Below are 14501 nucleotides of genomic sequence, written 5' to 3'. Positions count from 1 at the left end.
GTGTAGGTTATTTATAAATGATTGATAATGCCTCCATCTATGTTTATATTTTAATGATGTATTCTCCTCTTTTTAGTATCAATTTTGTAAATCCCTACATGCATAACTATTAAATGCTTATAAATTAAATCCTTGTGCACTTCTTTGTATAAAAAAATATGTAGCAATGGATGCCAACATTGAGACTTTCAAACACCATGTGCCCTTTGGTGATTTATTAATAAAGTATGTAATTTATCTATGTACTTACTTTTTAAGTTTATGTATTAAATCTACACTTAATTAAATGAAAATTTTTATAGCATAAGTTATTTGGAATGGTAGTACCAAAATGTTTTACTCAAAATAGTAGTATCAATATTTTCTTATATGTATATCTAGCCAATCACCTCTGTAATCTACACATGACTTAAGGAAAGGAGGTTCTCAAGGAAATAAAAGTAAAAAGGCACATTGAAGATTCTTATGTTAAAGAATTGTCTCTTGTTCATTTGACCAAGCATCCATTAAAATTGACACCAACTCACTTATTGAGTTTCCTAACCAATCATTTGGTGACTCCATGTTTCCTGCCTCTTGTATTGATTGGAGAAGCTCTCGCTTTACATTTGTTAAAAGATCTAGACTATTAGCCCCCATGTCCACTATTAAGTCTGCAACCTGATCATGAATAATCACCATTCTTTGTTAGCCAAAATCTTTGAGCCCCTTTCCCATGATGAAATTTGACAAACATGACAATCACTATGTAAACATGAAGATTTTTATAGACACCTAAAAACTAAGAAAGGAAGTCATTTAGAAGTTCAATGTTTGTGAAATATGGAATCTAGAAAGGGCAAGTTGTCTACAAACTTGACTCCATCCCTTCTCATATGTATTTAAAAACCATGTGGGTTAAGTTGTTAGATGTACAAGATCCCATTAGGGTGCTACGAACGTGACTCCATCCCTTCTCATATGTAGTTAAAAACAATGTGGGTCAACGTATGAAAATTTAATTGGGTATATTTAAAAACCATGTGGGTTAATGTATGAGAATTGAATTGGCTATATTATTTTGACCAAATAAAGATAGGCCTATAAGGAAGTCAATTTAAACTATGGGAGTTAATATTGGCCATTGTTCAACTTTAGGGGTTCCATTCATGTAATGCATGTTGAACATCTACATGTATAGTCTAGAGTTTGTAAGGATTTGTGCTTCTATATGCAAGGGGTGCTAATGATCTAACAGTCCATAAACCTTGCAAAAGTGGATTAAAATTCATACTAGATGGTAGCCATGAAAGCAAAGTATGACTCCATCCTCAAAAAAGTGGAGTAAAATTTGAACTAGATGGTAGCCATGAAAACAAAGTATGACTCCATCCTCAAAAAAATCACACTAGGTATGTTCTAGATCACCCTCCAAGATAGAAGATGGTAGCCCATAAACCTTGCAAAAGTGGAGTCAAATTTGAACTAGATGGTCACAATGAAAGCAAAGTATGACTCCATCCTTAAAAAATCACACTAGCTATTTTGTGGATCACCCTCCACAATAGAAGTCATCACCATAAGGTCTTTGTATATAAAACCAAATATAAATTTAGTGGTACTTTATAAATGTATAAGATATTGAAAGTTGACGAAGGCTTTGCATAGATTAGAGGATTGGACTTTACTCCTAGAGCTAGGTTAACCACAATATACACCATCCTAGCTTTAGCAGTGTAGAGGGGGTTGGCCTCTTTACCAAATGGATTTGAAAGAGGCTCAAGAAGATCCAAATTGGGTTAAAGGCATACAAGATGAAATTCATTCCATTCAAAAAATGGTACTTACATTTGTGATGATATAGTTAAAGCACAGGAGAAGTTTACACTTATTACATAAATTCCAGGAAGATCCCCACCATTACATAAATTTTGGGAACAACCCTAGTATAAGTATATCATAGATTCTTCTAGGAAAATCCCTAACATTATTATATAATAAATTATATAAGCATCCAAAGTTAAGAGAAGGAAAACCTTAAACTTTTTTGTACATGCTAGGAGAAGTAGACATAAGGTCCTTATCTAACACCACAAGGACTTGAAGTTCATAAATCCTTTGGACATGCTAGGGGAGGAAGACAGAAGGTCCTTATTCGAGGTACACCACAAGGACTTGAAGTTCAAAAATATTTGGACAAGGATAAATTTGAAATGCTAAATTTTGTCCCATGAGCACACACCGACTCAAATTGTGTGGGTGATACTAGGACGCAAGACTCTCACTAATGTTGTGAAATTGTTTTTCACTAGGACACAAGGCTCTCAATAATATGAAATTGTTTTTCACTTGGTTCAAGATGAATTTCTTGGATCAACAAGGAGCATATGTAGTTTTAATACTCCCATTGAGAGGTTGATCAGTACAATATTTCTTACATTATTTTATGTGAGGCATTATGGTTCATGAGAAAGATTCTACTAGATATGAGAATGGTGTAGAGGCAACCCACAACATTATAATGTGGCATTGAGATTTGCATGGTCAATTCTTAAAATATTATGTTTCATAATTAAAAAACCATGTCAAGACTCACTATCACTTTATGTGTGAGAGCCGATCCTGTTGAAAGAGGTTGAGATGATGTATTACTCGATAACACAAAATTGTGCCAAAATCTTCACAAAGGGTGCTATAAGTATATATTTAATGGAGAGGCATTATCATATATTTAATCTTCACATAGGGTGCTATTATAAGTATATATTTAATGGAGAGGAATTATCATATAGTATATGAACCACAAAGGTAGTTGACCCATCATAGGAATTATCACATATAGTATATGAACCACAAAGGTAGTTGACCCATCAAACAAATATGGCTTGTTATGCTCACCTACCTACTCTATAAATCCCCACAATGAAGATCAACTAGATCAACTCAACCAATAACAACATGATCGGGATGACAAGAACATTTTAACCATTATATTACTTTCATTGATGTATAAATGTTAGGCTACATATACTTTTTGAGAATTGAGATATGGATAGCCCCAAAAGGGGAGAGAGAGAGAGAGAAAGAGAGTAGACTGATTTGGAAGAGAAGAAGGAAGACAAAAGGAGGAAGAAAAGAATGTTAACCACATTTTGTGTAATCGTGTTGTACATGCTTTATGTAGACTCCACGAGTTGTAAGATAAAGCATCTTTAAGGCCATTACATTTAAAATCCACTTCTTTATATATTGGGTGTGGTCATAATGTGAACATATGGCCACACATGGCTCGAGTATATAAGTGTATGGAGACATTCTTATGCATAATCTAAAACTCTCTTGGCTCTATCTTGTGTGTGTGTGTGTTTGAGAGAGAGAGAGAGAGAGAGAGAGACAGCTTGTGTATTGTGAGTATAATAGTGTCAATTGTGCCTTTTACTTTCTTGCTTCCATGTGTGTGAGAGGGAGTGAGAACATGGGAGTGAGACAGAACCGATCTAATGGAGTGAAGCACCAAGGTGAGGAACACATTACAGGAGCAAAGTGGAGGAGAGAGTGACAAAACAAAAGTTGTGATTCATAGCTTAGCTTGGCACACGGGTAACAAGAGAATTCTCTACAATATGTTATTCACATGCTATCTTAGGCTTGTATACTGGGAAGTAATAAACAATGAAGGGAAAAACAAGAAAGGGAGAGATCCTTGAGAGACGAGGCAACATCCCAACTCTTGTGGAGCCACCATATGAAAGATGAGAAGCTTGGAAATTAGGTAGCCACATGGCATGAGGGATAAACCCCTATTATGCTAGGTGAATGGCCATTTGGCCATTTGGTCTTTATTTGAGGTTTTCCAAGCAAGGATAGTTAAACATTTCTTGGATCCAAACTTTGCAAATGCTAAAAGTGACTGTAAAGAGCACAACTATTCCGTCAATATCCATCCCCGCCTCTCTCTCTCTCTCTCAAAAAAAAAGAAAAAGAAAAAAAAAAGAAAAAAAGAAAAAAGAAAGAGAACCATTATAAACAAATTGAGTCTGGGGGGCCAAAAAGAGTCTTTACACATTCTGTGCATCGGCCACCCATGCTAAAAATGAGTGTACTAAGGAGAAATTTCTTATTTCTCCCCCATATGTCCCCTCCTCTCTCTCTCTCTCTCTCTCTCTCTCTCTCTTACTAATGAGTGTACTAAGGAGAAATTTCTTATTTCTCCCCCATATGTCCCCTCCTCTCTCTCTCTCTCTCTCTCTCTCTCTCTCTCTCAAAGTCAAACAAGCTTCAAAAGATATGTATCAGAGAGGAAGTGACTCCAATGCAACTCGATAGAAGAGATGCAAGTGGGTTATTAGTGGTCTCTTGGGAGGGAGGATCTTGCTCTCATTCATAAGTTTTGCAAAGCCAAACCGAAATTCAAATCAAAACCCAAAACAAAACGAGATCCCGTTTGAGGTGAGTCTTTTTGATGCTTGGCATAGTAACTTTTTTTTTGGGAACAATAATAATTATTTATATATATATATATAAGCAGAAAAGGCCCAAATACACTACATAACAAAAGACTATTCAGTGATACTCCTAGCGTCCCCTACACTTCACATTTTACTTCATTTAAAAGTTTACACAACAAATTCCATCTCTCCTCCTCTAAGAAGAAATTGGAGTGCTCTCTCAAGAGACCTGGTAACCAAGAATAATGCAGGCTTCCATCATAGCTTCTGTAGTGCACCCTCTAGGGGACTGTTTTAGGTCTTCAAGGTCTTCACATTATCTATTTGGTCGCATAGGTTATTTTAGCCTTTAAAACAACTTAATGTAGTTTTCTTCTTTTTCTAAAAAGAGAACTATTACAAAGGGATTTGCTGATATGAGCTATTATGAAATATATAAATATAGCTAGCATATTATAATGAAAAGTTGGTTGCTATGTGATTACCTGTTGAACCCAGGGAAGACTGAAGTCGAAGAAGCTGTGCTGCCTGAGGAGTTGAGCAACTGTGCGCAGCATCTCATTGGCTGTGTTGGACGAGAGCTTTTCAAGCACTGGGCCAGTTTTGTTCATCAGTCGGACTAACATGAGCTCATCTCTGCTGCCCAGCACTTCGATGTAAGCAGAGTCCATGTCGCCCAACTGCATCAACTCCATTGCGCGGCTCCAAAGCCTCCAGTAAGCTCGTTTATCAGCATGATCCAGATTACTCTTAGCCATAGAGTTGCTGGAGCTGCTGCTTGATGGAGTTAATTTCTGCAAAGTTTCTGTTGATTGTAAAGCTATGGTAATTGCATTACCAGATTTGCCCAAAGTTTGATGATCTGCCTCTATATGATTCAAATCATTATATTTATTGATAGATGATGAAGGTTTTTCATTTTCTTCTCCTGCCCCTCTTATTGCTGCCAATGTTGCCTCATCTTTAGACGCTTGCCAGACGCTTCTTGCAGAAGGGCCTTCTCCAAGCCTCACACTAACTGGCCCACTAGATTCTCTATCCCATACCCTCCTTGCTGCCATCTGCTCTTCTCCATAGCTATCATGATCCCTTGCTATACTAGCCCTTGATACATCATCATCTCTTCCAATATTAACCCTTGGTAAATCATCTCCTCTAGCATTAATTATATCAACCCTTGCTAAATCCTTGCAAACCTCATTCACTAATTGGGTTTCCCTGCACCTACCCTCTATCAATTGCAAGTGACTACTAGAAGGGCTTCCATTCCATTGGTCTTCACACATGTCCGCAGTAGACCTCCAATCGGACGCACTTAATGCTGTGTGATGCGGTTCTCTTATTATAATATCCGGTGCCTTTGATGTAGATGATGTAAATGAGGAGTGACCACTCATTGTACCATTTCTGATCATACTAGAGTGCATGTTGTAGTGATCTCCTTGAGACAAGAGATACTTGCTAGTATTGTGTCCATGATCGCTCATTCCTCCATTGTATCCATCAATGCAATCAGATGCAGGTGTTTCCAAATCCTGTGCTATATCCTCCACAACTCTTTCCAGGACTTTAATCCTTGCATCTAGTGCAAGCATGCTGTTTCTCGACGTGCCCATGAAGTCCTAAAAGTGAAAATATATGCAAGGAAGATCAGTTAATGTGTGCATATGTGTGTGTGTGTGTGTGTGTGTGTATGTTTGTGTGTGTGTGTGTGAGAGAGAGAGAGAGAGAGAGAGAGAGAGAGATTGAACGTTGATGTCATGCTAAATGATAAGCAGTGATTAAAAAACGAACAGTAGATATATTGGTATTCTACACCTCAAAAATGAGTGTGTATGTGTGTGTGAGAGAGTCAGAAGAACTGAGATGTTGATATCATACTAAATGATAAATAGTGTTAAAAAGACAACCAACAGAAAGCTTGTGAATATCAAGGCTTTATGTCATACTTAATGAATGTGTTAGTAATTAATTTGATTGATGTTAACAAAACGTAGGAAGAAATTAAATATTGGGTCAAGGTATACTTGAAACATTATGTGACAGTTAATTTATGAGCATTTATTTTAATCAGTGAATAGAGGTACATACTTGCAGCAAATCCATAATATTGGCTTGCTGGAATTCCAATTGAGATAACTGCCTTTGGATGAGCAACCAGTTTCCAGCTTCTCCGTGAGCAAGGTGTCCATTGCCATTGCTCATCATATTCTTGCTGGTTGATCTCAAACTTGGAGGACTTGTGATGTCCCATGGATGATGATGATGATGAACATCTGAGTCTCTGCTTTGAAAATGTGCAGTCTGCAATGTCAAGCTTCTCTCAATAATCCTCCCATTTACATTGTTCTTCTGTGAGCTCAGAGCTGAGTTCTCATCCAGACTCTTCAAAACATTGTGATCAGGTGCTTTGAACCTCTTAAGACCATGCAATTCTTCTTGATTATTACTGAACTCATGTGTAAACACTTCATCATCATCAGATGGGTGATTAAGCTCTTTATCCCTTTTGTCATTAACAATTGAGCTCTCTTTTGCAGCTAGAAAGCCATCTGATCTCATTTGGTAATTATTGGAATTGCTTCCAGATAGTTCATGATCATTAGCTTTGATTCCAGCTGCAGGAGGTGGAGGGCAACTTCGTGGGACTGCCACCTCTATGTGCCAATCATCCGAGCTTTGTGTTTCCAGCTTATTGAAGAAATCAGGGTTAGGTTTCTTGTCAGCTAATGCTGCACCCCTTTTCTTCAATATACCAGGCAGTTTATCAGTGGTTGTAGAGCATGATCCACTGCTTCCATTTGCTGATGGTGTTGAAGAGGCCGATGAGGGCATATCTTTCTCAAGTCCTGGGAGAGACTTCCAAGTTTGAATGGCATCTTGCACACAATCTCTCACTGGCTTAACCTGAAAATTTCATGATTATGGATTAAATTTACAAAGTAGAGGCTAATCTGAGCTTAATCTATTCAGGTTTTAGTAACATCCTTTTTCTAAATTTTTGAATGATACTAAACTTGTAATATCTTGTTTAAGGCAATGAATGTTTGAGAAAGGCACCTTGTCAAATCTACAAGATTCTAGTAACAAAAGTGTGGGCGCCTTAAAGGTTATTAAGAGATGTCCTAAATTAGATCCCATGCGAGTGAGCGTCTCAGCTGCAGCCTTCCTTGTTGCCCAATCATTGCTCTCAAGGGAATCATGCACACAAGGAACCATTATACTAATCACAGAATGATGATTAACAGCCCCAACCTGCATTAACTTTGAGCTCTTAATAACAAAGAACCGTTATACTAATTACATAATGATGATTAACAGCCCCAACCTGCATTAACTTTGAGCTCTTAATCACAAGGAACCGTTATACTAATCACAGAATGATGATTAACAGCCCCAACCTGCATTAACTTTGAGCTCTTAATCACAAGGAACCGTTATACTAATCACAGAATGATGATTAACAGCCCCAACCTGCATTAACTTTGAGCTCTTAATCACACCTTGCTATGCCACGATATACACGAGAAGGTTGCTATCATTAATGGATTAGTTCAAAAGGCCCTTCCACTCTAATTAGATGGCTGGATTGTTAATTTGCGATATAATAGAAGTTTAATTATCCATGACATATTAGAATTTTGTTTGTTAATTTGCTTTGGAAGCGTCTAATCAGAAGATTAGGTTACTGACCTGAGAGAGGCTGGAGATGACAGGGAGCAACGCATGCTTAGCAAGGAAACTAGGGTTAGTGAGCAATTTACAGACGCGTTGGCAGAGGCGGACCATGCTGGGCGAATGGGGGTGGCCTTTGGCGGCGATGATGGCGCGGGCGAGGCACATGGCGGCGCCGGCTTGAACGCTGCGGTTCTGCTCGGAGAGGGCGTCGAAGAGGGGCTTAACGAAGGCAGTGAGCTCCTGCATACTACTGCAATAACCAGAACGTGCCTGTGTTTGGGTTTCCGTCTGCAGTTTTGAAGGCGGCGGTGCTGTTAGACAGACGACGTTAGCCGAGAGGACGCCCATGGCCTCCACGCAGGCCTCGCGGACGCCCGTGTCGGGGTCCTTGAGTCTGCGCACGATGCTGGCCACGATCTTGGGAAGATGTGGCACGAGAAGGTGGCCATGCAGGGCGGCCAGAGTGCCGAACATCTTCACGCACTCTTTCTTCATGGCGCTCTTCTGCTGCGCGTCTGTGTCGTAGAGGCAGGAAAGGCACATGGCGATGCCCTCGGGCGACAGAAACTCCACGACTTTGTGCAAGTCCTCCACCGCGAGCTGGTGGGTGTCCCTGTCCGACAGCTTGGCGAGCGCCGCCAGGATTCTGTGCTTAAGCTCCATGAGCAGCAAATGAGACGGCGGACCGCCGCCTGTGGACGTCGAGCTCCCAACCCTACTACCCTTTTGAGCTCGCGTCTGAGCCATGAATGTTGACCTCCGGCTTAGCTGATCATCCGCTGCTTGCTCTGTAGGGACGGGGGCACCTGCTCCTTGCCTTCCAAAACCTTGGACAAAGAAAGCAGCATGCCAAGAAGCTCCTAATTATTATCATCACGGCCAAGAAAGCACATGACCGGCATAGCCGATCGCTAGCATTGGTGCTCACTCAGTCACAAGAACAATAAGCTAGAGAGAATATATCACCCATTAAGCTCCTTATTTTACATCTCAACATACTAGCCTTTCAACTTTAGACTATTCATTTCTATGATTTTACATGTCAATATACTACTTTAGACTATGTGTATGTATTTTCACACCGGATAGTAAACTCCACATCCACTTTTCAAGCCAAAATAAAACTTGGGCAAGAGATGGTTACATAATTTAGGTATCCGGATTTTGTTCGAGGCGTACTTAGGTCCTCAGTTTGAGAGGCCACGAGCTGCGTACATTATAACACGTCGGGGGCATAGCAGCGTTGAGGCATTTGGGATGTTGGGGCATCTTGTTGTTGCTCAGCAGCGAAATTAGCAAAACGAAATCTTGTTTTGCTATTTTTGTTGTTGAGCATCGAAATTTTGCTGCGGGGTAGCGATTATAACAGTGAAATTTCATTGCTACATTGTAATTTCGCTGCTAGAAAGTGAAAATAGTAGTGAAATTTTGTTGCTACACTGTTATAAAAATTTTCTGAGAGTTGTTGAAGATTGATATTAGATTATATTTGTCACATACATACATAAAATGATGATAGTTTAAAAAACATCATTCGAAACCTTTAAGCCATGTTTGAAAAATAAAAATAAAGATAGTTGAAAACTTTTGAAGAGAAATAATTACATAAACAATGTCAAAATCTTAAGTCTATCCTATCTTGTAATATATCCATTTGTGTTGCTTCATCAATCTCTATATCTAATGGAAGCTCAATGAAAAGATGGGGTTCCATATCAATATCACTAACATTATCCAATAAAGCATTGTCATGATCGATATGTGCCTCATCATGTTCTCCGGATTGATGTTCCTCATGCTCTTGATCGGCCTCCTCTAAATTGTTTTCTTCATTTTCATCATCGTCTTCTTCCAATGACTTGAGGTTATACTTACACATCATCTAGAGATTCATTCTCAACATCTTGATAATTAAAGATATGTTTTGAATGAGGGGAAACTTGTACAACATACCACCACTTTGGATCAATTCGATCTGCGTGTGAAGCACAATTTAAAATTACAAAGCAAAGGGGTTACACTTTCATTATATTGCATCAAGATTTACCGGTTGGTTGGGTTACTAACTTGTTTTGACAGTGTTGAGGTAGTACAAAAGTATCTTTCTCATTATTCCAAAACTTGGTAGAATCAATTTGAGAAAACCCATTTGGATGTTTCTTCACGGTTGCCTGAGCAGCACCTCTATATATCACCTTAAACCATTTGACATCAAAGATGAATAGACTAAATGCTCTAAACCCAACCTCAAGAATATCTTGAATAGTTCCAAAATACTCAATATTATCCTCTATGACATTGGTATCATGTCTACTAGCTCGACTAAATGCTCCCATTCTTGAGGTAAGAGCTCACTCCTTTCTATTATGCTTTTAAGGCTTTTTAGAATTTTATCTTTTAGGGTCAGCTCTATGCATGCATTGAGAGCTTAATGCATACATTGAGAGCTTATGTATATGCTCTATGCATCAAGCTTATGTATAGGCTTTAAAGCTTATGCAAGATTTATGCATAAAGCTTGCATATAAAGCTTTATGCATAAAGCTTATGCATGCATAGGCTCTATGCGTAAAGCTTATGCAAGCGTTATGCATAAATTTTGAATGAAGCTTGCATAAGCATGCATAGGCTCTATGTGTAAAGCTTATGCAAAGGCTCTGTGCGTAAAGCTTATGCAAGCTTTATGCATAAAGCGTGCATAGGTTTCATGCAAGATTTATTAAATGTGTTACTAATCACTTTGTTTAATTTTATGTTTTGTAGGTCTTGCACTAATCCTCTTCTTCAGCTTCTTCAAAAAAGAGGCAAGCCCTCTTTTTCTTGTAATTGTTAATGCAAGAACTACATTTATTGCACAATTAAGTGCCAGGTTTAGGTTTAGCTTTGTGCATAAAGCTTATGCATAAGCTCTATGTATAAAGCTTATACATAGGTTTTATGCATAAAGCTTGCATAAGTGTGCATAAAGCTTTATGCATAGGCTCTAAGCTTTATGTATAGACTTTATGTGCAAGATTTATGCATAGACTCTATACATAAAGCTTATGCAGAAGTCTCTTTGCATAGGCAAAGTGTTAGGGCCATAGCCCTAACAAGAATTATTTGCCAAGATAAACAGAAAGAAAAAAAGAAAGAAAGAGAGAGGTTTCTATTAAAGCTGTCTCCTCTCTAAATCAAGATTTAGTCATGGGATATGAAGGGGTATGAGGGGAACGCGAAAAGGCATAGGGTAGATGAAGGGTTATGGCGGTTAAGGGTGAGTTCCCATGGAGTGCATGCACACATGGGCTAATAGTTGGCAGACCCGCTGGGCCGGATTTCCAATCAGACGACTCAAACCCACAAGCATAGGGTCATGCTAGTGTCGTGCACATAACATGTATCTAGTGCAAGTACAGTGCAACCATTTCCTGGCAACATGCCAGGGCTAGGAACCCATCAAATACAATGCCACCCACACATGAGCATATAAAATAAAAACATAAAACCATGTCTCCACAAGTATTTCCACACTCCATTGGCATGAAGTAGACACATCATAGGCATAACACTATCCATGAAAAAGATGTCGATGAAGCTCCAGCATGTGCTACATGTTGATGTACCATAATTGGCACAACACCTCGAACTCGAATCGATGAAAATGGCACATCATCTCCAAAGAAGTCTGCTAAATAGCACAAGAGTTGGAGAGCATAAGCGTTAAATTAAGCACTCTTGTGCTAAATAGCACAAGAGTTGGAGAGCATAAGCATTAAATTAGGCACTCTATCCACGTTCACGGGACCATTAGGCATAGCCTCATTGGAGGCGGTAGGGTTGCCACATCAGTTTCCATGGAACCTATGTCTCCAGCTGTTCTATTCAGGTCATTAGTCCTTCCCACTTCATCCACCATAGTTTTCGGTTTCAAGCATCTGCAAGTTGCATCCAGACCCTCTCTAGGTCTCTTCCTCTTTTGCAGAGTCAAGCTTTCATATCCAACTCTCATCCAACTTTACTGTTTTCTACAACATCATTATGGGCTGGCAAAAAATCTAGCGCAGGCAGAGTACGTGGTTCAGTATTAAGGCTCCATGCTTCTCTGCCCCTGGACCTTCTGAAGCCAAGTGCACATCTCCATGTTCCAAGGTCTCCTCATCCCCATGGCTATTTTAAATATGGTCGACACTGATTTCTTGTGTGTGATCCAAATAATTCAACTCCATCTAAGTGATTTACAAGCTCGTTCTAATAACCTTTCGTGTCATTGTTCTTCTCAAACTTGATGAAGATCTTTAATCCATCGCTTCCAACCATGCCATTAAGAACAGAAGAACCGTCCACAACAATCTCTAACTCCACCTGGTCATTTCTTGCTCTTTCTTCGCGGCCTTCTATGCTATTCTCAACTGGATATCAGAACATGGAAGCCGGGATCCACATCCAGTGTATCATGCTTTGTAGGCTCAACACGAACCCTCATTACATGCTATATTGCATCTTGCATGTAAGCATAATCTATATAACTGAGCACCTTTGGTTTTGTGTTTTCATGAGCAATGTGCCCATCCAACAAGGTGTCAAACCAAGTTGCATCCACCTCTGCAAAGCTATCACTATTGACGGCCACTCCATCATCTTACATATCAAACCATTCTATGTCATCATCACATGATCGAAAAACATCATCTATATCACTGCAAGTCCATCCAAAGCTTGCTTCTCTGAAAATTTGATGAGAACCTTCTCATCTGCATCCAAAGCTTGCTTCTTTGAAAATTTGATGAGAACCTTCTCATAATTTGAAACCAGATCATCCTGATGGTCCAGCCCATGAGGGAAATCCGATGCATGGCTAGAGGCACCCAAGGGAATCACTTGACTCTTCTGACCTTCATGCTCCTTCCATGCTCCCTCAACCCTCACCATAACCATCCCATCATGATGGCCAAAAATACCATCTAGATCATCTGTACCTCCCTTGCTGAACATTCGAGCATAAACTGCATACTAGTAATCCACCTGCTCATTCATCCAAGGGGTCTTGACAAGTGAGGGCTTCTCTAAGCTCTCGCAGCCACTCTGATCCTCTACAACCTCACCCTTGTCCTCATGCATTTGAGAATCATAGAGATCAACCTCCATGCTCTCCTGCGCATATCTATCTAAGGGGTCTTCACATGTGAGGGCATTCTTGGGCTCTGTCGACCACAAAGCTCCTCCACTGCCTCACCCCCTCTACCTCATCCAGGGGTGCATGCTGCAACCCTTCCTACTCATCTATTCTAGCATCATTAAAGCAAACGTCTTGCTCATTCATTCGAGCATCCAAATGTAAGTATCTTGCTCCTTCATTTGAGCATCAATTAGGCAAACAAGTTGCTCCTCGAGCTACATCTTTGGGATCATGGGATTGCCCAGCCACCTCTGCTCATCTAGAGCGGCATCATCTTTAATCTCAAAAAGATCTTGATGCTCCTCAATAGGTTGAAGATCCCATACAGGTAAATCTGCCTTATCATGCTACTCCAAGGCAACCATAGCATCCGGTGTAAAAAGAGAATCCTTGTGAATAGCAAAATAAAAAATTTTCACAACCTCAATATACAAGCATGTCACCCACAAACAACACTTGATGTTTCAAGGGAGTACACAAGCTGGACATCTTGGTCCTTCTTTGTCTTGCATGAATTCACCAAATCTGCCTCCTCAAGGGCTTCATTATGCTAATCAAGGCCAGATTCCTCCTTCTCATCATTCGGACTCTAGGTCTCATATTGAAAAACTCAGAGAAACTTTGCATCCCTGATCAAACCCTTGATTAAGAAAATTGGAATCACAAAGAAAAGATGGCATAAAGGTCCCCTTGCCATGATCCTCCCCTATAAGTTGCCTTTCCCAAGCTACCATTTGCTTCTTCACATCTACTGGATGAACCACCAAGTCATCAAGATTTTCATTAACTTCATAATGAATGTCTGTAACAGCTTCATGCAGCTTGGGCAACTCTTCTTCATCCGTAGTGGGATGGTCCACATCATCAGCTTGAGAACAACCTACTTTATGACTAAACAAGTCATTAACAGCTAACCCCTTTACACCACTTGCATACACAACAATATATTCTTCTTCAAGATCAAAAAGTAAATCTACCATGGACTAGACATAACTTGGAGACTTCAATTACCCTTCCTCTCCCACTGGCCACAACTTGGCCATCATGCTCCACATGATCTGATGAACACTTGGAGGACTGGATGCTTGGCAACATCTTCTCTGGGGCTTATTGGTACCCCAAACCAAAGTGATCATATGGATGTCAGTATGGAGGAGGTACAAAGCAAGAAGCTGAAATTATCTCAACAAAATTGTTCATGATCTCCATTGCCCAGCTTGGCGAGAACATGTGCCATA

At 39.7% G+C, this 14501-nt stretch overlaps 1 protein-coding gene across 1 annotated transcript; it reads right to left on the bottom strand.

Annotated features, from left to right (window-relative positions):
* Positions 1–468: 468 nt before the first annotated feature.
* LOC147612130 (microtubule-associated protein TORTIFOLIA1-like) lies at positions 469–14243 on the bottom strand. The gene is made up of 8 exons (XM_086784172.1): positions 13958–14243; positions 12344–12496; positions 8430–8932; positions 8121–8375; positions 7488–7682; positions 6519–7334; positions 4913–6049; positions 469–660 (listed from the first exon to the last, which is right to left on the bottom strand). Exons 1-8 carry the CDS (start codon positions 14241–14243, stop codon positions 469–471), a joined length of 3537 nt encoding a protein of 1178 aa, XP_086640298.1.
* Positions 14244–14501: the final 258 nt, after the last annotated feature.

Source organism: Cibotium barometz, chromosome 46 (genome assembly GCF_041138505.1).
Source record: "Cibotium barometz isolate CiBa-2024 chromosome 46, ASM4113850v1, whole genome shotgun sequence".
Taxonomy (NCBI): domain Eukaryota; kingdom Viridiplantae; phylum Streptophyta; class Polypodiopsida; order Cyatheales; family Cibotiaceae; genus Cibotium; species Cibotium barometz.
The sequence above is the reverse complement of the archived record's forward strand: the minus strand, read 5'-3'. Positions and strand labels throughout refer to the sequence as shown.

Excerpts from the sequence above, each read along its gene's own strand:
- LOC147612130 (XM_086784172.1), bottom strand. The coding sequence starts at position 14,243 with ATGGTAGATTTACTTTTTGATCTTGAAGAAGAATATATTGTTGTGTAT. Across the intron at positions 12,497-13,957 it reads ACTTATAGGGGAGGATCATG|TTGAGAATAGCATAGAAGGC; the intron begins GCAAGGGGACCT and ends TCTGATATCCAG. Across the intron at positions 661-4,912 it reads GTCTTCCCTGGGTTCAACAG|GTTGCAGACTTAATAGTGGA; the intron begins GTAATCACATAG and ends ATTCATGATCAG.